The sequence below is a fragment of the Leucopleurus acutus genome, assembly GCF_964270905.1.
Source record: "Leucopleurus acutus genome assembly, chromosome: 3".
Classification (NCBI taxonomy): Eukaryota; Metazoa; Chordata; class Mammalia; order Artiodactyla; family Delphinidae; genus Leucopleurus; species Leucopleurus acutus.
Genome location: NC_139145.1, coordinates 114,290,593 through 114,313,778, shown reverse-complemented (window position 1 = coordinate 114,313,778; position 23,186 = coordinate 114,290,593). Strand labels below are relative to the sequence as shown.

The 23,186-nt window shown below is 48.1% G+C and overlaps 1 protein-coding gene across 1 annotated transcript; it reads right to left on the bottom strand.

Moving 5' to 3' along the window:
- Positions 1–370: 370 nt before the first annotated feature.
- Positions 371–21,596, bottom strand: LHFPL2 (LHFPL tetraspan subfamily member 2; the record flags this gene model as incomplete). The annotated part of the gene is made up of 2 exons (XM_082835191.1): positions 371–627; positions 21,167–21,596. The coding sequence occupies 2 exons, from the start codon at positions 21,594–21,596 to the stop codon at positions 371–373; spliced, it is 687 nt and encodes a 228-aa protein (XP_082691317.1).
- Between the last annotated feature and the right edge of the window lie 1,590 nt (positions 21,597–23,186).

Sequence of the window (23,186 nt, the reverse complement as noted above, 5' to 3'; positions counted from 1 at the left end):
CTCTCAACAGCCTGCAAATCTGGCCAATGGTCTCTTCTGTTACCAGAGAAACTGCTGCCTTAATGATTTAGATCATCATCCTTCCTTGAGCCTTGGGGGGAGATGGAGTCTGACAGAACTTAACTGCGTGCCAGGGTTTATGTACTGTTTTCACGTTCCATCTCTTACAGTTTGCACTGTGGCCCTCCTGTGCAGTCACTCTGTGCAGCTGGGTGTTGCCTGTCGTTGGTCCTGGCGAGGCTCAGGGCTGTGGAACGTGGCTTTGGTAGGTAAAGGCTAGTTCTTCACTTGATTCAAATGACACAACCAGAAGTGAAGTGTTTTCACAAGGTTACACGAGCAAGAAAACGGCATTGATGTCTCTTCCAAACTAAAGGAGGCAGATAAGGTTTTTCCCCTCTTCGATTTCTTCTTGGACTTTGTCACTGGAGGTGGCAATTTCTGCTTGTGCGGAGAAGACGGCACAGATGAAAGTGAGGACCGTGCCCCCGATGGCGGTATAGAAGGCCCAGCCCAACGAGCAGTCTCCGGGTTTGTAGGCCGATGCGTAGTGTCCGCAGTAGCCTATGGCCTTCTGGCAGCCCCAGCCAGCAGGGTAGAGTATCAAACCCAGGATAAGGAAGAGGCCTGCAGGGTAGAAGAAAGACAGGTGAAAGCCCCACGGCTCTCCAATGGCAAGTGAGTAACTGCACCAGTCTGTGGAATGGCTACTCGATCTGCCTGCTCTGGGCAACGGCATCCCTTCTGCAATAGCAAGTGTTAGGGACTGTTTCCAGGCAGCTAATCTGGCCTGATCAAGACAGTCAATCACTTTAATGAAAATATTTTTAGCTGCTTTTGAACATGTTGGAATGTGAACCCACTAATAATTTCTCTTCTAGAAAAGCAGGTAACCTTGTTACTACTTCTTCCCACAGGGCTCTTACTGCAGGGAGCAGTTAGTTCCCTTTTGGTCTGAGGCAGAGGTCGGCAGACTAAGGTCAAGTGGGGTCTTGTTTTTGTAAATGGAGCACAGCTATGCCTATTCGTTTATGGACTGCCCATGGCTGCTTCTGTGCGGGGACAGCACAGGGAGAGTTGCTACAGACCCTATGGCCTGCAAAGCCTGAAATATCTACTCTCTGGCCTTTGGCAGGAGAAGTTCGCCCACGCCGGTGTGAGGGAATTCACGGAGAACCATGGTTAAATGCGACAGACCACATCTTAAGCTGGGTGTCATGCTTTAAAGATAAACCCACGAGGAGTCTGTCTGCTGGCATCCACCAGCAACCAACCGCATACCTAGGACAGAGACCTTCTACGTTTACACATACATTGAGAGGCCACTTGCAAACTCCGTAAGAACCTTTGGTCCGAGTGCTTTCAAGTAAGCTCAGCTCTGAGGAGACACTAAGAAGCTCTGTTTCCACTGTGCTGACGCCACCACAGCACTGCCATACTAAAGGCCCATTTTTCTCTCCCTCCAGGTGCTCACTGTGAAATCGAGAGGCCTTTTTCCCGCCAGCCCTGGGGGTTAGGAGCTACTCCAGGGCAGGACAAGGCAAGGCAAGTGAGGCACAGGCAGTCGTTCTCAGGTGCCCGCTCTGTGCCCGCGGCAGCCTGGGAGGGAGCGCCTTCCCGACGCACGGGAGACGCTGCCTACGAGGGCGTCCGGATCCCGGGACCACGAAGGGAACTGAGCGGCCTCAGGTCTTACCGACAAAACTTTCTTGGTAGAAAGGGTGCTGCGGGAAGAAGATGGCTTTATTCGACGTAGCAGGAAGAAACGGTTTTCTTTGAAGAATGTCACCTACATCATCAAGATCGCTAATGCACAGTCAAAAAGACCTGTCTTTTAGATACACTGGACTAGCAGTTCTGTCCTCTTAATTTAAGCTTACTCTAAATTCTCTTTTCCTACCTTTACGGAAATCCTCTGGGGTTACCACACCAAAGCTTCCTAGGCATTTACAGCAACTTCCTGACAAAAAGAACATGACTGCATGTGTGCTAGTATTCGGTTTGAGGAAGGTTGTGTTTCAGACCACAGATCACAGCTGTCATGGAGAGCATCTTCTCCCCGATCATGGCACTAGAGTGGGTTTTGGGGTCTGATTGTCCCTACTTCCCAAATTAATCCCCTTGTTCTCCTCTGAAGGCCTCGCGGGGCTTTCTAGCAGGGGTGGAACAGAGGGAATCCATTTACACGCTCACGGTCTGAAGAAGAGCGATTCACAAAAGAAGTTTTTCTAACTGTGCAGCCCTCATTTCTCCGTAGGTCGGGGTGCTGGGAGCCAGGTGGCGGTGATCCGTAGCTAGGGAAATGCGATCCAGTGTTGGGAGGCGTACGTGAAGGGAGCAGCGGCCCAGACACCTGGAGAGATGCTGTTAGAAATGACCGGGCGCGTGGAGCAAATGCTCCCGAGGATCAGGCCGCCTGTGGAGAATGTGCTGGTGTGCTGGCACAGGGACAGTCCCGGACCAGCTGTCCTGGTCTGGATGTCTGGCTAGAAGTCACATAGCAGAAAGGCCCCTGTAGTCCCTGTGTGAGGCTAGGACACAAACCAGCAAGATGGTGGACCACAGCACCAACTCAGCAGGTGGTCGGTCACTTAGTAGTTAAGGTCTCTAGGTTTGGAGTAAGATAGAGGTCTGAATCCAAGCTCTGCCATCTACGAGCTGGGTGACCTTAGAGAAGTCCTTGAACCGAAGTATGATTACTCACCTGTAAAATGAGCTAATCCTTAACTCATAAGGTGGGTGTGAGTGTTACACAGTCTGTAAAGAGTACTTGCTGTGTCCCTAACAACAACTTGGAACACAGACTAGCGCTAGGTAACAGGTTAAAGCCCTTGGCAGGCCCCTTCCATGCAGAAGCAGAAGCAGTGTAGAGTTTACCAGTTATGAATAGACAGGCCGGCCTATTGGGGGGGATGGGGGGTGGATATTTTGAAAGGTGTCATAACTGGGGGAGAAGAGGCTACAATTAGTATCCTTGAAAGAATAAACTATTCTCCATCTGAACAAATGTAACTCAGCTGGGGAGATCTACGATGACTGAGCTAATTCTTTTGTATTTCTAAGCCTGTGATAAATCCCGATTAATTCCCACCTTGTTCCCTAGGGAAGCTCACCCAAGGCACATGGAACCCTGGGAGCTTCCTCCCTCAGGTCCTAAGTTACTGCGCTGGAAACCAGAGGCACCATCGCTGGGACCTGTGTAAGGATTCAGAGGCACTTCGAGCACGCAGCCTGTAGGCAAGGGAGTATTAACGGCTCTCCCTTTTAAAAGGCCAGAGTGTTTATATTTGAATATTAATTGCACACATCGTTTGTATTATGTGGCTTAAACACGTCCAACTAGTAAAATTACTGCATTTTAATATGCATTATAACCCTTGAATTGTAAGGGTTTCTCTTTATGGCAAAATACTTTTCTTAACCACCCTTCTCTAGAGTGGCTGTTAGCAATTTACATTCCCACCATCATCACAGCAGGGTTCCCTTTTCTCCACGCCCTTTCCTGCACTGGATAGGGGCTAGGGACAGAAGACCGAAAGCACAGAGTCTGCTGTCACGTAGCAGCTCTGCTGCCCTGTGCTGGGCTCTGGCTTGTAGGATGCACAAAATAATGTGGCTGTCTCAGATCCTTCTGGGAAGCCAGCAGTTTTAAAATAACTATTATTTTAATATCATCAGACGCCTTTTTTCAGAACACTCAGGAACATTCACCCCTGTACTTCTCCTTAGCTGTCCTCTTTGCTGGTAGCTCAGATAAGGTTCCTGAGGTGCTTCAGGCCTTCTTAAAATCTTGTGGCTGCTACTGGCCAATCGATCTGTGAATAAGGACAGCAGGGAGACGTCATAAAAGGGCGCCATGCTTAAGAGTCTGTCAAAATCCTCAGCTTGACTATAAGCTCACAGGGCAGTCCCCCGGAGGGTGACAGAAAGTGGCTCGGTGCACGTGATGTGCGCCCAAACGACAGGCTCCTAACCTGGGCAGCCTGGCTGGTGGGCCCCTCCTCCCAGCGCTCACCAGAGCTGCCCCTAGCTTGGTTAATGCCGTGAAAACACAAGACAGTCGCAGAGAGAAAACAGCCGGCCTTCAGGTGAGCAAGGACAGAACAAGCATCTGTCATCTTTCTAGGTATTTAAAAAAGGCTCTTCTACCAGAGGAGTTCCAGAAATGCTCACGATTCAGGTGGCCACACGCGGCCCTCACCTCACCTCGCCTCCCAGGACGGCGCAGCTTCCGAGCGGCCTGGGCGCCGGCTCCTGGGCCCTAACGAGCACTCCTTAGTCACAGCCGTCATCTCAACAGGTTCTTTCTGCTTCCAAGTAAGATTAGCGAGAAGCCCAGAAAGGTTTCCCAGCTCTCAGAGTAAAATCCAGTTTTCCCTCCCTGGCCCTCGAGGTCCTCCGTGCCCCAGCTCCCCACGCCTGCCTCTCTTGCCCTTTGCCCTCTGCTCCGGCCACACACCAGCCGTGCTTGGGCCTCCGCTCTTGTTAACGCTCCTCTCACCTGCACTGCCCTTCTTGCAGACAGCTTTCCAGCCACCTTCAAGTGCCACCTCCTTGGTCTTCTGGTCCTGTCTATTTACAATTCCAAACACCTACCTCTCCCTTAACCTGCTATCCCCCCCTTCCTTGCTTTATTATTTCTCCTTAGCATTTATTACTGACAAACAGAATAGATTACTTTGAGTCATATGAAACTGTCAATATTTGTCCATTTTTTACCTACAAAAATGGTCATTTCATGTGGTTCAACCTGATACTTCACTTAGTTATTCTGATTGTTAATCCACCTCCATTCTAAATTTCAGGCTCCACGAGGGCAGTGCTCAGAACAGTGCCTGGCACAGAGCAGACTCTTAATAAAACTTTATCAATGTCAGCGCAATTTGCTTTGCAATACAGCTTTTCTAACCCATAGTACCCCTGGGGAGAAAGAGTAAAATAACTTTGGCAGATGCCAATCAACGAGAATGAAGTTATCCCGGCAGGAAGGGAGATGCACACTCTTGGTTGGCTGGCTTCTCCTGTCACACTGCCTGGTCCAGGCCTGTGAAGCCCAGGGGCTAGAAGCAAACATCCGCCCCGGATTCCAAATAGGCTTGATGACACCTGCTACCAAGACAGAACTGAAGTCCACGACTTCTTAGATGGGCACATCAGACAGCAGGCAAGAGAACACAGTAAGACATATACCAAGTCTGCTGCAAATGTGGCGTGGCTTTTCTAGTCATCAGTTTGGAGTGCACCAGGGACTGTCAGCTGAGGTGTGCTCTGGATTGAGTTTCACATAAGAGCCACACCAGACAGTGGTCTGCTCTCCCCCGCAGCTCCTGAAGTGAGGCCAGCCTGTCTCTGGGGCCTTTCCATCTCCCTGCCTTAATGCATCACCGTTTGGGCTGTGTGTGAACGTGTGTTGGGAGGGTGGCAGAGAAAATAAGGGACTAGGCCAGTGGGCATGTCATTTCCTTCTGACTGGCATCTCTTCCTGGTGCCTGGCTGAGCTGCGACAGGCCCAGCTGGGAGGAGGAGGAAAGGCAGGCAGGATGATACTGGCCAACTACCCAAGAAAACAGCCACCACTACAAGAAACCACAGGCAGTTCAGAGGGCCGGTAACTTCTGCAGTGGCTCGACTTGATGTTACCCAAGAAGGTACCATTTCTTCCCAACCTTAAGAGATATCCTCTCCCTTGTATCCTGTCTTTTCTCTTGCTAACAGCCTCCCAGTTCATTGTACCAAGAGGACTAGAAGATGCCAGCATATGCTCACCGTGGGGTCACTTGGGGGATGACTCAACCTTATCTGGGGAAGAAATTAATTAATTAAGAAAGAAATTAATGAAAGGGAACGGATGGTTAGTCACTTGGACTATTCCACAGATGCCACACCAGGCTGGAGACAGAGCCCTGACAATTTACCAAGGCTCACCATAGGGTGCTGGCTCTCTCATGGGCACCAGCTATCACACTGCAACACCCATCATGTCCCTCTGCCATTTTAGTAATATTTTCCCCTACCTGGAAGGAGCTTTCAGACTCAACCCTGGATTCCCAGCAGTTCTATCCTGCTACACAGGAACTTTTAGAGTCTATGGGTGACCTAAACACGTGGTTTGGGTTTAATTCAAATAATTAGACTCCATGAGCTCTGAAAGGGAGAGGGCAGGAGCTGTGTTTCATGGCTGAGTTTCCGGTGCCTTAAAAAAGAAGGTGCTAAAAAATGAAATGAATGAAACACCCTGGGAAAAGTAATGTCAGAGTCTTCCTGATCAACAGTCAGCACTGACGGTGATTAGACCGGCCACAAAATTATATATCTTAGGTAATTTTCTTGCTACTGCCTTGAAGTGAAACAGTATGTTATCAAATATAAGTTTTAATCGAATCCCTTAGGTGGGGGAAACAACCTCCATAATCTTGCCAAGCCTCCAGTTTTGGAAAGACTACGAGTTGCTGAAGACAACAAATAATATTTTACTTGTCTGAAGGTGACCACCTCCAGCTTTAAGCGTCCGGGACGCTAGGAGCGGGGAAGCCAAGTCTGAACCACTGCTCTTCAGCCTGTGAAGGAAGAGTGCGGAAGGCTCCGCGGCTACTTCACAGGCTCTCCCTGGCTGTGTCGGCCCCGACTCCCCCCCTGCCAGTCTGTCACCCAATCACCCCACACTTTCACTACCTGCTGGCCAAGGGAATGGACTCCAGGTTTCTTGCCTTTTGTGTGTCACCCACTGTCTGTACAGAAGGAGGCCCTTTTTCCTGGCCTGACAAGTGAGAACTAGAGGCTGGCCCCTGTTGTACAGAAGAACAAGTGAGTCTTTGGACATCAGGCTCCCACCTCCCCTTCAGACAGGCTTCCAGACTAAATAGTAAAGACTGACTAGACCTCAGTTTGCAAAGGAAATTTTCTAAGGATGGGAAGAAAAGATGGCCGTCTGTTACTGCTACCAGCAGCCTGTGGAGAAGCCCCCAGTGAGGGAGGCACCCTCAGCCTCCACTAGGTCATAACAAGCTCATTCTGAAGCTCTGAAATATCCTAATATCTCTGGAGAGCGAGTTCACAGCAGACAGCGGATAGCAGGCTCAGCATCATTTGATACATCTGGGCTCCAACTAGGTCTAACCGAGGACCTGAACGAGGGGTCTCACTCATGCCGACCCCTTGGGCACTCATCCACCTGGAAATACCCTCCCTCCCCCCATCCCAGCCCAAATGTCACCTCTGTGTGACATTTGTCACCACTTCCTTCCAGAATGTTATTCTCTGTGTGTTCCCACTGCCCTGTGCACATCCCTCTTCAGCTCTTTATCACATGTTATTTTTGTATATTCAACTCAATTTACTGAGTTACCTACTAAGTGGCAGGCATTATTCTCGGCCCTGAGGATAGAGCAAGGCCCCAGCAGAACTCTGAACCCCTTGAAGGCAGAAAAGCTTTATCCTTCTTGATTTACATCACAATTTTATCTTTAGCATTTACCGTAGGGTACGTCACACAGTTAACCTTGGGTAACAGGTCAAGAGTTCAACTTATTTCTGGCTTTGAAACAGCCACTGACTCATTTAGGAACCCAGCAGGAAACCATCTAACTATCAGACATCCATTTCCCATTCAACATAGCTCTGGGGGGAAAAAAAATTCACCTGGTGGTGTTTATCCCTATTATGTCTACCCTGTGACTCAGACTGAGCTCCAGTCTCTGAGGTGCTCAGCTCAGCTGTGCCGGGACGCTGCCCCTGTCACCGCACCCACTGCCCCTCAACCTCTGGCCCAGGCGGCCATCCCTCTAACAAGAAGCAAGACAAATCAGATGGGAGAGTGACTGGCTTCCTGCATCCCATCCTTATTCTGGGACACAGCTCAGAGAGCATTCCAGCCTTACTGGGGGTGACAGCTTCAATCAGCAGGTTCAGAAAGTACTGACAATATTGTGGTAAAGGAAAACTAAGGAGACAGGGCAGTGCTCCTTGCAGGATCATCTGCCAGTGTCCTGCCTCCACACGGGAAGCCATGTTGGTTGTCCCTTCGCGGTATCCCTGGCTGGTCTTCCTCACCTTTCCAATCTCTGAACACGGGAGGGCCCAGGGCCCAATCCTTTGTCCTCTTCTCCACATTCTCCTGATTGATCACACTCGGTCCCACAGTTTTAAATCCTGCCTCTAGGCTGGCATCTCCTGAATTTTGATCTCCACCTTTAACTCCAGATTTGCATATCCAACTGCCTACTTGACCTCCACTTGGCTATCTAACAAGGTACTTGAAAACTATGTCCAAACCTAACTCTTGATTCCTACTCCCCACTTCAGAACCTGGCCTTTGCCCTGTGGACCTCATTTCAGCAAATGGGAGTCCAATTCTTAGACCTGCTCAGGTGAAAACCCTTAGAATCCTTCCTGACTCCTCTCTTAGGGCCCACATCCCTCTGCAGCAAAGCCTACTGGCCTTCATTCCAGCTGCTCCCTTGGCCGGAAGAGCTCTTCCTCCTGTCTGTCCATAGGGCTAACTCCTGTATCTCCTTAAAGTCTTTGGCTGAATCTCTCCTCACCGAATCCTACCCTGACGACCCTATTTAACATTGCAGCTTCCCTCCTTATCACCCCAGCATACCCAACCTCTCTCACCCTGGCTACTCCTTTTGTTTTTTCCTTCCATAGCACCCATCACTTTTTAACATACTGTATACTTATTTGGTTTATTGTGTCTCCACCAGCTTGAATGTAAACCCCACGAGGATAGAGAACTTTGTGCAGTTTTTTCTTTATGTATCCCAATTGCCTAGAACAATGTCTGACGTGTAATAGGTGTTCAGTAAATATTTGTTGGATGAATGAAAAGATAGAGTGCTATGATGTGGATGGTTACATTTTAAAATGAAGCCATTTTAAGTGCTTGCCAAGTTTTTTAAATGGTTGGAGGAAAAGCTACATTCGATAACGGTGAATCCCAGGGGTCGGCAGTTTTGGCTAACAGCACACCAGCCGCACTTACTAATGAAACACACAAAGGGACCAAACCATGGGACTGGCCTTCTACCTGACTGCAAGCACTGAATATCTCCTTTCTGGCTACAGAAAATAGATCTTTGTTGGGAGATGACGCAGAAAAAAGCAGTAAGTCAACTAAATGTAATAAGTTTTCAGTAATCTAGAGATCATCTTAGCCTCAAAACTCTGAAATTGTTTCCAACTACGCTTGGCAGTGGTAACGACATCTATAAAGACATGCTGTGGCTGATTGTGGGAACTGCCCTGGACACCAGCTGGGAAGGGAGGCGCAGTGCAGGGCTAAACCTGGAGAAGTTCAGGAAAATGGCAGGTGGCAGAAGGGTACACCAGGGGGAATGAGGAGCGAGGTGGACCATGGCAGTATGCAGAAGTGGTAAGGGCGGTGTCTAGAAGCAGCATGAGCCTGGAGAATGGAGAGACTGACAGAAAGTGTCGGCACTGAAGGTAGGAATGTAGAACTGCTGACGGCCCAGGAAAATACCCACTCCCATCAGCAGCCCTGAGGACAGTGTCATAGATCAACCGCAGGTGCAGCGATGGGGGGGTGGTCAGGGGAGGGAGAGGAGGTGATTCTCTGCTTCCAAGAGGAATAATACCTTTAGTTATTTAACTCTAAGTCTGGGACCATCATGTGGTACAACAACTGATGTACAGAGTGATACACAACCACCCTAGGCCTGCTAGTTAACATTTATCTGTATGTTTACCTCTCTTTTCTGTCTAAATTTGAATTTTTTCCCAAGTCATCTTCCACGCTGACAGCTGGAAGTCATTTTGGCAGTCCCTAATAGCTATTTGAAAGTCCTCAACTGTTGTTAGGTAGGGACATTTTCTCTCTCACAGTTCCCTAAGGCAAACTGTCAGGTATTATTAAGACTGTGCTTTGAGGAAGGCACCATGTCAGACCAACGAATTTGCCATCCAGCTATTCTCTTTCCAAAGATCACAGTATGAACCTGTGTACTCCTCCTGTGCAGGGACTTTGGAGACAGCCTGTACTGGTCATTCTCACTCACCAAGGCAAGGCTGAACTAGGTCCTCTACACTCTGTTTTAAGAAGAGAGGCAACTCAGAATTTCCCGGGTAAAAAGTTTAAATAAAAAATTACAAGTAAATGGTTAGCCAACTATCTGGAAAATTATCCAGAACAGTGATAGTAAAAAACTAGGAATCTTGCTGTGACATACTATGCATTTGTCCCATAATAGGACAGCACTGGCTCCAAGGTCTCTTAGATGCCTCAAAGTATGTATATTTGGCTCAGATGAACTCCCGCTGGATTATCAACTGGACAGCAGTAAGGAGTGTGTTCTATTCCTTGGCTTCTACCTCCATCTCCATCCCAAATCCAACACAGTCCTCTACCCATACTGTGGTGTTGACCAACTTCACATGTCATTTCTGATTCCCATTTCCTTTCTAGTCTTCTCATTTTTGGAAGAACCTTTTGGAAAGATCTTCTATGGTAAAAATGGTAGATGCCAAGCAAAGATGACATGGAGTTTAAGCTATAAACACCCTCCCCCAATTTTACACATTCACAACTAATACTTTAAAGCTGGAAGTTTACACAGGTGATCAGAACCTCTTAATGATCATAATGATAATTGTTATAATAACAACGGCAGCAGTTAAGTGCTAAGCGCTACAATGTGCCGGGCACCCGCTGAGCACTTTAAATGTAACTCAGATGAGAGTTCTCTCCGTGAGAGGATCTTGTGAGGTTGGTACTATGAATATCATCATTTGGCACATGAGGAAACTGAGGCACAGAGGGATTAAGTAAGGTTACACAGCTAATCAGTGGTGGAGCTGGGACTCAAATCCAGGCTGCTGCGTTACTGCACACCAAAGACTAGCTTCCGAAACAAAAGCATCTGTGCAGCTGAAGAGGGGAGACTGCTATATCCTCAAAAGCTGGCTCGCTTATACCTACGAGACGTTAGAGAGCAGATGACGATGAACAGCTCTCAAGTGGAAAAAACCGCAGGAATGCTGTAAGGGGATGACGGGGAGAGGAAGGCTGCACAAAAATAAAGGCTCACCTATTCTCAGGCAGGTTGATTTGCTAACCCTGCAGCAAGACAACAAGATAAAGGGTTTCCATCCACCCCTTCTCTTGCATTACAATCTGAGTGTCATCAGCCTCCTTTACTGCAATATAGATGTCACCTCGGAATGGCTGCCACTGGCCAAAAAAAACTTCTAGAAAGAACACCTATGAACAGCTCAAACCAACATAATATTCGCTATGATGTCCTCTCCTGAAGAATCTGTGTGAGCAGAGAACTGGAAATAAAGCACAAAACCCATCAGACCAGAGGGAGAAAATGTAGGCCGTATCATCTGTTTACATTTTAGTCTTTGAGATTCTGTGCACTTGGGAACCATCTGAAACTGCACATCTACCTAGAATACTAATGCCGTCCACAAACTGGTCCACAAAAAAACCATATCCTATGAACTTTCCAGGAGAGACATCTGTAGCTGATTAGACAAAATCGAGCACCGAGAGCATTCTCAGCAGCCAAATTACATCCCTCCTCCAGCAGCTGGGGCCATGGTTTAACCATCCCGCTTCCTCCAAGTAGCCTTTCTTTTCTTTTTTTTTTTTTTTTTTTTTTTGCGGTACGCGGGCCTCTCACTGCTGTGGCCTCTCCCGTTGCGGAGCACAGCCTCCGGACGCGCAGGCTCAGCGGCCATGGCTCACGGGCCCAGCCGCTCCGCGGCATGTGGGATCTTCCCAGACCGGGGCACGAACCCGTGTCCCCTGCATCGGCAGGCGGACTCTCAACCACTGCGCCACCAGGGAAGCCCCAAGTAGCCTTTCTTAATTCACAGAACAGAGCTGAGGATCTTTGCCTTGACCTCCTCCTAACCCTGAACCCTCTTGCACCATTCACCATTACCTGTAGGCAGGCAGTAGGTTTTAGTTAATCCTGTGCTAACAAGAGATCTGCTTGTCTCAGTGTCTACATTCAGGGGATGCTGCTCTCAATCTAAGGCATCAGGCTCTCATGAAATCTTGCTTATGACAACTACAGACACCAGGATGGGGCCCCCCCAGGTCTCTTCTACCCAAGAAGAGTTCTGGTCCTTGCCTCCCAAGCCCCAAAGCTAAATTAACAACGCTGTTCCAGCCTGCTTGTCTTCTCCAGATGCCAAGACACTACCCTCAGTACCAAAATGCCAGTTAGCCATTCAGAGTCAGGGGTATTCGAACAGTATTTATAAATAAGAGTAATATAACAAAGTATTAGTTATACCATGAATCAAGGAGTTCTGCCCAAGAACTGCCACCTTTGGTTAATCTCTACTTTTGAAATCACTTTGCCCACGAAGGCTTTTCAATTTTTCATTGAAGATTTATTCTATAAAGCCCAGACAGGATTTGGTTTTACTGACTGCCAGTTCTGGAATGATTCTTATTGGTTCTTTGCATGATGACTCATTTATTTATGCTCTGTCTAGGAGGGCAGAGTACCTGCTAGGATTGGGACTTAGCAGCATGTACTACATCCTTTACTCTTTCCAAATGCCTAGAAACTCACAGTTTCTAGCACAGATTAGTGAGCACAGAACAGACTATGTTTCTGTCAGTGAACAACATTTACTGAGTGCCTAGTGTGTATGTAGCAGGCCCCAATCTGAACATTAGAGAGCTGTGAAAAAGTCACAGTCCACACCGTTGCTCATGTTCTAGAACAGTGGTTCCCAAGCTTCTGGACTTCAGACACTAGCAAAATCTCCAGAAAAATTACTGGGAGGTCAATAGTTCTTCTTTTGCTAATATAAGGACACTAAAAATAACCGTTACCTCCTCTCACTATCATTTCATAAAAAAAACACAAAAAAACACAAAAAGGGTAAAGGATGTCATCTAAGAATAAAGGACAGTTCTTTAAATCGAACACATTCAGCACTATGATATCTTACAACATTGTCCATATTTTTCTCGTTTTCGCTGAGGACTGGTGGAAACTAAAAATTGGCGCTTGCCATTTGCCTCTACAAGGACTAAGTCACTAGCCACTGCAGCCGCTGACCTTCAACACCCCTGAAAGGAGTTCAGGGTGGAGATCAGGAATGAGGCACTCTGTGCTCTGGGAAAAACTGGCAGGATAGGCCTTCAGATAGATGTTTGCAGGAGAAGATTTTATGAGCCCAAATTCTTGCATCTTCTCTTATCTAGAAAAGTACTAAAATCATTAACAAAGACATTTTCTCCTCGTGACTAGCAGTAACCTTCACCAGACTAGCAGCAACCTTCTGCAAAAAATGTGTGCCTGACTGCACGCACCCCCTTCACCAAAACCACATATACACTGACCTTCCCCCCGCCACCTCTTCGAGCAGTTCCTCAGAGCTATCTGAGACGCTGTCTCCTGGGCTATAGTCCTCATTTTGCCCCCAATAAAACTTAACTTACAACTCTCACGTTGTGCTTTTTTTTCAGTTGACAAACCTTAGCAGAGTGCACGCCCTTGTTCAAAGGCAGTGAGAGGCCGCTGGGGTGTGTGTGTGTTAGGATGGGGACATCTTTCTAAGAAGCCTGTTTGTTTACTGTATAAATGAAAAGGTAAAGAGTTTTCACTGCACCTCATTTTAAAGTTTCAAGGGTTTATGGACAAGCTAGACTGGGCCCAACTGGCATTTAAAAACTCTGCTTTGAAGGCCAGATCAGAAATGGGAGGTCACTGGTAATGAAAAGGGTTTTCAGCTGATAACCAGTGTCTTTGCAGAGCAGATTATATCTACATGTCATTTTAGTACATGATCAATAACATTAGAGGTTTTTAACCAACAAGATTTTCTGAGGGGAAGGAGAAGAAAAGTGAAGGATCGGTGTCAGTATTTTTTTACTTAAAGCTTGTATTAATGCTTATACCGTCTCCCTGGAGGAGTCTGGTAGGGTACTTGTTTTCTACTAAAAACACTTCCATGGAATTATAATTGGCAAGAAAAATACTCTTCCAGGGTGGTGGGTGGAGAACGGATGACAAAGCAATAAAGAGAATTCTTTGGAAGACAATCAGAGCATAGTTGTCATAAAAAGACCTTACAGCCAAGCCCCCCAGAGGAAGTTTCTGTTACAATTACTCAAAATTAATGACCATCAATTAAGAATTGTCAGATGCCCCTAGAATATGTGGAGAAACAATCCACAAGAAAGATGCAGTTTCTCCCACACTGAAGCCTCCCTAAACCTTTCTCAGCAATGATTCATGTTTATATGCAAATTACTTCACTGGCAGTTTCTAAAACTTTAACTCTTAACCTGTTAAGATGCATCCCCACAAACTAATTTAGATTATTCCTTCCCATGAGTTAGTGATAAAATTTTACTTTGCATTCCAAGTGAGAAGGTGTTTCCTAAACTGTTTCTATGCAACTGGAAGAACTCTATAAACTATTTCTTGATAAATTATTCATCCAACATGTAGGATTAGAAAGAGCTCCTGTTTAACCAAAATACACTTATAATTCAAAGTAAGCTGCCCACCCCCCAAAAAATCAAATGCAGTGCATAGCAGAATAAAAGACAGTTAAAAAATTTAGTTACTGAGCTCTGAAATTTTCAGGACAGTAAGTAAATTTCTTGCCTGCTAAAGTTTTGGGGTCCAGATAACGTTAAATAATTCCTGCAACAAAGCGAGTGCCATCTTTTCAACACTAGGGCCCTGAGGCTGTCCTTCAACTCTGAACACATAGCCACTGAGTATTTTGGTTTGAAGTTTTTAATAGTGGCTTCATTTTCTCAATATGTGTATTTTAGGTTTCATCTGTACTGGGGGCTATCTTTTAATAAAAGAGATTGAGGGCCAATTAATAAAGCTACCGGGAAGCCTCTATACAACAACTGAACTCATAACTATGGCTAACTGTGCCTGGACACATGAGTGCACAGATTACTTCTGAAGTGACGTCAGAGCTTAGAAGAACACCACTGTTGCATTAAGTTCTTAAAACAGAGTGCCTGAACCACTTGTATAAATATTCAGAGCCACACTTAACGTGATGACTTGTTACTGGAATTGGAACATCATCATCCAGGGCTCTGAGATTATCTGTCTACAATTAAGTGGTTACCATAGCAAAGTACTTTATTTGCATATCAACTGCATATTCTATCTGAATTTTAAGAGAGTTTGCAAGTTTCGTCGAGATTTGCCAACTGATTCTTTAAAAAGATATCCCAGTCCCTAGATTTACTCAAATTAATGTGTGCTTGGTCCGCTTGCTCTTAGGCAGTAGTTTTGTTTTTCCTCTAATGATACAGTTGAATTCTCTTGCTCCCTTTATATATGATGATACTTTGTTTTGTTTTGGCTTTTCTAGGGTACAGCTTCTAAAGCAATGACTCTCTAATACGGTTTTGGAGCAGAAACTCAAGAAATTGTAGACCTGAGTCTATAGGTCTTTGTATTTATCGGGCATCCAATAAAAGCCCCTTGGATTGAAGTTTAATTCTGGCCTGCCTTATAACATTTTGGCATTCTTTAGTTTTCCACAAGGCTGATGAATGAGTAAATGCGTCATCATCAGGGGTACTCTTAAATTGACTCAGACATAGAACGGTTACATCTGACTTCTGGTGGAGGCGTCATCTGTCTGGAGAGCCAGAAATCCAGAGCCTCCTTTAGACAGCCAGAAGCTTCCGGTGCCTCATTCTAAGGAGAAGTAGGGGATGCTCCGTCTACTTCCCTCATGTCTTTTCTTTGAAGGTATTTTGAAGTCGGGCAACCAAGGTCACACTACCTTCTCAGAGAAAGCAAGGTGAATTTTTCAGGTGTAAAATGGGGCCAGGTCTCTGAAAGAGTCAGGAATCTCTTCCCCTCTCCCCACGTTTCCCAAGTCCTGTTCTTACTTCTCTCCTCTCCAGTGACCAATGTGGTCACCGGGAGTGAACAGGTAGGGCATGGGATAAGTCAAAACGGATGCTGTGACCAGGCTGAGTCGTGGTTATCTTTCACCCTCTGAAAAACAGCAATGAGAATGCCAAGACCCAGACAGCAGTCATGGTGTATCTCACATGCCCACCCCGACTTCCCCACGCGTGCCGGACTACGACAAAGCAATTCTACACGCAGCAGAGACAAAACCCTCCCCTTGTCTTCTCTCTAAGATCCTTCTTTTATTCCTTTCCCTTTCTTTTCTTCATATTGTTCTCCTTCACCCTCAATCATTGCTCACTTCCAAGAAAACTGAGTCTGCACAGCAGGCCCTGAGCCCCCGCTGCAGAGCGCGATGCCAGTGAGCATGGATGGCGATCTATCCAATCAGACTGGTGGGGCAGCTCGCTGAGGCCATCCTGCTGGGCTGAACGCGGTGTAGACAGACAGAGGGCTACAGGGACTAGACAGCGTGAGAGCCAACCAGACACGAAGCAGCACAGAGCCGGCGAGGCAGGACTGGAGGACAGTAGGCAGCCAGGCCAGAAGCTCACACGCTATTCCAAGCCTCGTGGCAACCCCAGGGGAACAGCCTGGGCCAGCAGCAGTGGGCCAACTCCTGAGCTCACTGCCGTGGCCCCGTCCCAGACCTGAGTCACTGGGGATTCCGCGGACTTCTAAGAGGGCCCTACGTGCATTTCCAAACCCAAACTGCTTGATGCTGTCATGGAAAACCTGGATCTTTGCATTCTACGCTTTCACTGTGGACCACATCCAGGTCACAGCCTAAGGAAGGGAGCTGGTGAAAACGACCCTGCTGGCCGATTCCCCAGCTTTTGTAATGAATCCCAGAGGGCTATGAACTGATGTGTGTTTCTGGCTCTACCAAGTCCCAGACGAGTCCTCACCCAGTGAAGACCGATCAGCCTGTGATTTATTCTGCAAGGGGAGCCTGAGAAGCCACCTGCAATCAGGACTCAACCGCTAGAAGCTGCCTCCAGAAAGGAAAGGATGGAGAATGTACAGGTCAGGGGAAGAGGAGTGAGAGGAAGAAGCTCTTTGTTTTCCTGTCAACTCAGCTTTTAAAAAAATGCCTGAGGACACCCAGAGGCCCATAGGAGCCACAGGACTGCTCTGTGCTCTTCAGTCCCAGCAAAGGCAGGCTATTAAGGGGCCCGGAATGGCACTTTACAATGTAGTTAACATTTGGTTTCGACAGAACAAGGTCAGTTCTAAAGACCCTCCTCCTGAGAATGCAGCAATTGGAGGGAACACAAAAGAACGTACTAAAACCTGCCAAGAAAGCACAAATGCTTTAATAATCATCATATAGCTACTACCACTTACTATCTACTATGTGTGCTTAAAAGCCTTTCTCATATATTATCTAATTTAATCCTCAAAACAACCCTGAGGTATGTACTACTAATATACCCATTTTCCAAGTAAGAAAACTGAGGCTTAGAGATGACGCAGACTGGTGAACATTTCACAGACACTTTAAGGTGATGTCGGGGCTGATCCAGGGCCAGATGAGGTTTGAGCTCTAACTGCTGCTGAGAGCGCCTACTGAACAGCCAGGGCATTTGTACACGAGCATTTCCGAAGTGTCAGCTGGGTGCCCACCAGCAGGTAAGGCCTTGAAGGCGAATCCTGCTATCTGAATTAGCTTAATGGTCAATAGTTGTATTTTCATTTTTTTTTAAGTAAGCCAAATTTTGAGATTTCCTCTGAGGTAGCAGATTCTTTTACAGCCGACTTCTAAAATCAAAATACTAAGATTCTGATGGTTTTTGTTACACTATGGACAGTGACAGCTACGTGAGCCTGTGGCCTTTAAGATTAGGCATAGTAAAGGCATACTAGATAGCCTGTAATTTGTCACCCAGTTACATTTTACAAAAATGTCATTTTTGCCAATGCCAAGTTGTAAGAAGAAACACAGTCTGAGTATCTTTCTGAAGGATCCTTTCATTGCTTTGGCAACAGTCTCCTTTCTCACCATTTGTTTCAATGTCAAACGGATCCAGAGTTGAGAGAAGGGTTGTGGGGAGAGCAGAGACTGATGCTCACAGCTGCAGCAAGTCCTTGGCTGGGGCTGGCCAGATGCTCTTAGGGACCGGCCAAGAGGACAGAAAGCAAGCCAGCTGCTTCAGACACCCAGGGGGCAACTCTCTTAAGCCATAGATTCAAGAGCCACAGCTGCCACTGATGCTGGCTTGAACTGCCTGGTGGAGACCTCTGCTATCGGAGAGAGAGCCCTCAAAGATGTGCCCCTCATCCCCTCCCCAACATGAGGGAGCCAGCTGACCAGCGTTCAGTCCATCCTTCCAATGATTTCTTCTCAGGGGTGCTGCTGGGCTGGGAGGTGAAGAGAATCCACTTTCTTGTATTTCAGTTCTTAGCCTTAGATCAGTGGCCCCCTAGAGAGGCAGAATCTGACTGTACAGGAATCTCTGCCTCTGGCCAACTTTTAGCAATTTCAGACGTTTTGAGATGCCATATGTATGCATGGGGAACATAAGTGAAAGGGGATGGGGAGAAAAATTTCTTTTTGAAAAATCAAGACTTTGGGGAGACAGATGACCAACAGCCCAGCATCTTGGGTGTGCTACTGCTCCCTTCTCCCCAGCCCTTCTTCCTAGAGGCCTGAGGCAGAGAGAAAGAGAAAAGTCAAGAATAACTCACTGGAGTGTATGAATAATACCTAAAATATGTACTCATCTTTGTGCCAAAATGAACACTCTAGCCATTTATGTGAAATAGCAAACAAGAGCACCAGAAGACTTGTTGGACTAATCCACATTCTTAGAGACTAAATTCACTGGAGTAACACCTTATTAAAAACTGCATGTAAACAGTCTTTGGGACTGAGAGACATCTATAATTTTCTGCAAATTGATTGCAAAAGACCGATTGTGGTGGTATGGCCCAAGATGTCCCACCCTACTGTAAATGGCCTTTCCTTTGCTGGAAAGCACTAAGTTTCTCAAGATGAAAAGCATTCCTAGGGATGACAAACCAGGAGTCTCATCTGCATACCAGCATATTGACAAAACTCATAATAAAGGCATGAAGTCATCGAAGATAAGCAAATAAAACATAGGGCAAACTGAGCAGAAATACGCCTCTCTGGTGAACCAGCACTCTCAACAGGATTAATTATTTGTGTAAACTGGCTTCCCTTCATCTACATGTTTATTTTGACTTTTCAAAAGCTTTAGTAACACTTTGGTAACACTCCTCAGCAAGCTGTGAGATGCACATGCCCCCGAGGCACTGTGTGCCTGGGGGGATAAAGGAGACGCATTTCTGACAAGAAAAAGATGAACCAGGATGGAAACCCACCTCAATGAACATTTCTCGGAAGTGAAAACCCAAGCTTAGGGGATGAACTTCAGATTTGAGAAGTGAATCAAAAGCGGGGACAATGAGCTTCACAGAATCAAAAATCTAAGACAGGATCATATTTTCCAATCTCCCTGTCTTTCAGAAGAGGAATGCCAAGATCCACAGTATTGGTGCATTTATCTCAAGTGAAACTGCAAGTTAGTAGCAAAGCTGAACATCAGAATCCTGGTCTCCCAAATTCCGTGAGTGCCTGTGAGTGCCTGGGTGTCTCATGGTACGGCTGATCCTGGCAGATAAAGAGATGAGGGGTCCTGAGATCTGTCACGAGTATATCCCCCATTGAAACAGAGCATGACTGTGAAGCAGGTCCTCTGTCATTTCTCTGGGCCCATTACCCTCTCCCCCACATACACACATGGGGCCCCCTAAGGTTTGAAAAACAGAAAACATCATCTTATCAGCTGTTTGGGAAAAAAACTGCTGTTTGACCTGTTTGGAAGCCAGCCCTGCTGAGCTCAAGAGTTTGCTGTAAGGCAGGCAAGAGCTAATGCATTCGAGGTCTGCTTCTTTACAGGCCTGGATGCCAGGCTCAGTGCTTATCTCCACTGTCAGCAGCCCCGTGAACGCAGCTACAGGGTGTGCCCTTCAACGAGGGTTGTAAGTGGATTGCTATTTCTCCTGTTAGAGTTCAGATTAATAAATACCTTGGTTGTGGTTGTTTAAAAAGTGAATTTTGGGGCTTCCCTGGTGGCGCGGTGGTTGGGAGTCCGCCTGCTGATGCAGGGGACGCGGGTTCGTGCCCTGGTCTGGGAAGATCCCACATGCTGCGGAGCGGCTGGGCCCGTGAGCCATGGCCGCTGGGCCTGCGCGTCCGGAGCCTGTGCCCGCAGCGGGAGAGGCCACAGCGGTGGGAGGCCCGCGTACCGCAAAAAAAAAAAGTGAATTTTTTCCCTAAGAAGTCTATTCCTCTGCTTCCTGAGGATGCTTCAAACTCTGGGTGTGTGTGTGTGTGTGTGTGTGTGTGTGTGTGTGTGTGTGTGTGTGTGTGTGTGTGTGTGTGTGTGTGTGTGTGTGTGTGTGTGTGTGTGTGTGTGTGTCCCTTGAGCGTGGACAGACTGATACCCTCTTGGTTCCAGATCTGCTTTTCAGCTCCACATGGAACAGCCTATGAAAATGCGGTGCGGGCGGCCATGGAAGTTTTCTTGGAGCTCACGGCCTCCCCTCTGGGATCCCTGTAAAGTGCTCATACTTTTCTTTCCACTGATTTCTAACAAGCTCATTAGTGAGAAACTCCCAGAAAGTGGAAGAGTTAGTTTGTAATTTCTGATCTGAGCGCACAGAACATTCTGACAACTGTCTCCAGGAGACAAACAATTTAAACCAGAACATTATTAAACACAGAGCAGCTGATACTAATTCCCTTCCAGCCAGCTTCTTCGCCTGCGAAAGCTGAAATCATTCTGGGGGCCGGGGATGGGGCCGAGAGTGGGGGGCAGCACCAGGCTCACTGCCTGTGAATGAACGCCCCACGCTCACGCTCATCCCAGCACACAGGGCCCGCTGCAGGGGGGCCTCACACACCGCAGTTCTTCCCTGGACGTACGACGCGGAAAGCACGCTGGTAATTTAATGGGAAAAGCAAAAAGTAGGAGTAGTTACTCAAACAAAACCCAGCAACTTAGAACCCGAGGAAATAAGCAAGGAAGAGGAGCAGGTGAGAGCAGAGAACAGACACTTCCTTCACTTCAGGGGAGTGACACAGGGAAAGGGAGCGATGAGGGCAGCGCGCGCCTGCTGCCTGGAACCGGACAGAAGACCGTCCTCCTCAAGTGTGGCAGCAAATGAATGAGCAGTGAGGGTTCTGCACACACGCACGAGCACACACATGGCTCTCAGGCCCCCTCGCCTCCGCGCACGCCTACCTGCAATTCCTTGCAGCAGCCCGCAGACGTTGAAAATACTTTTCTTCATGATGCTCTGCACACACATGGTGAAGACGGACACCAGGGCCACCATGCAGAGAATGAAGATGCCCACGGCTAAGAAAATAGCGGTGGCCTGCCAGAAGCCGCTGGCGATCTCTCCGAAGGTCTCGGCGTAGGGCCCGCACAGCGTGTCCCGCTGGAAGTGCTGCACGCCGGGGTTCCGGATGCAGCGGGCGTAGATGCCCAGCGTGGGGTGGTGGGGCTCCAGGGAGCCTCCGCCCTGCTCGCCGGGCTCGGTGCTGCCGCGGGGCTTGGCTTTTCCAATCAGCCAGTCTGCGCTCATGAAGGCAATGAGCTCGGCAAACGCCACCACAATACTCAGGAGGGTCCAGAGCATCGAGCGACAGGTGACAATGACATGACACATATTGATGTTCGAGACGTCAGGAGTCGGGAGGCCACGGGGTGAACTGGACAGGCGAGCCCGGCGGGCGGTGGGGAAGGCGCGGGAAGGAGGCTCAGGCGCTCCGGGCCGGCAGTAGCCGCTGCTCGGGGGCTCCCTCGTCCCGGCGGCGTCGTGGGGCAGCGCTGTCCGGGGCTGTCATGCTGCCATGTCTCAGCTCCGCACGGCCGCAAGCCTCACCTACGGGGGGAGAGAGGGGAGGAGAGCGGTTAGCGGCGCCGGCCCCGCCCCCGACGCCTGCCCGCCCGGCCGCTCGCGCTCTGGCCGGTGCTCAGACCCCAGTGCGCGCCCGCGGCACAGCTGCCCCACGCCCTGCGCAGCCCTGCCCGGCGGCGCCCCTCGTGCCCACAGAACCTTGCCCCAGCGAATCCAGCGCCCCCGCCAACACGCCGCCGTCCTCGGCGATGTCGGTCTCCCTCACTGCGCTCTCAGAGGCGTCTGTGGTTACCCTTATCTCTCGGCAGCACGACAGAGGGGCCCATGCCAGTCCCTGCACCCACACGGGGGCACGCTGCGCATAGGGTTCCTGCCCCAGCTGCATGCTCTTGGGACGTGGCTCCTGCTCTATTATATCTTATTAGAAAAAGTCCAAGAGCACAGGGATCCAGACAGATCAAGATGTGTCTGCCAGTGAACTGTATCAACGGACTGCCTGCGTTTTTTTTTAAAGTTTACAGGACTCTCTGCCTGCTGTTTTGGTGTTAGATGAGCTAAGTTAGAAAAACTTGCCTCAAAACCTTTTGCTTAACAGTAGAGAGTAGTAACCCCCAACTTTATTTCCTGGGAATCAAATTACTAGCAGAGACAAAGGAGGGAGTATTTGCTTCAGAGGTAAATGAGGATTTAAAAAGGAAAACAAGGCCATGACAAATAATAAAACTTTGCCACCCAAACTTATTTTTCATCCATTTCTCACCAGGTGATTTTTAGACAAAATGAACTACACAAGTTAAAATGCAAAGAAGAAAAATAAAGCTCCAAGAACTGATGACTTACTCACTTGGGGAAATTATTCAAAACAGAGGCATGAATGACCATTGACTAAGTATCATTACCACTGAGGGGACTTGTTGACAACAGAGACTTGCCTGTGAAGAATGCGTCCCTTGAACTGTCCCAATTCATCCATGCGCCTCTCTCCCTGAGCTTCGATTCACCCCAAGTCTGAAACTCAACATGCGCATTGTTTCTCATCTCACAAGGACTCGTGCTGTTCCCAAGGACAAACGGCTTCATTCCCAGAGGGCTCTCTCTAACAGCTTAAACCCCCTTCAGGGAGGCCTGAACCCTGAAATGGGCCGCAGGGCTCCTCACAGCCCCATTTACTGCCTGCCTCCCCCCGCCCCCAGCCCACCAAGGTCAGGAAGAATCGCACAGCTCACGTCTGACATCTGGGCACATGGCTCTGTTCTGAATGATCTTATTAACTGAGGTCATGTCAACTCCCCAAGAACTACAAAGAGCCTCATGGCATGTGGGCAATGGTTGGGCGGGGAGTTACAGAAGAGGGAGGGAAGTGGGGAAGGAAGGGAGGGAGTGGGTGTCAAAGCTTCT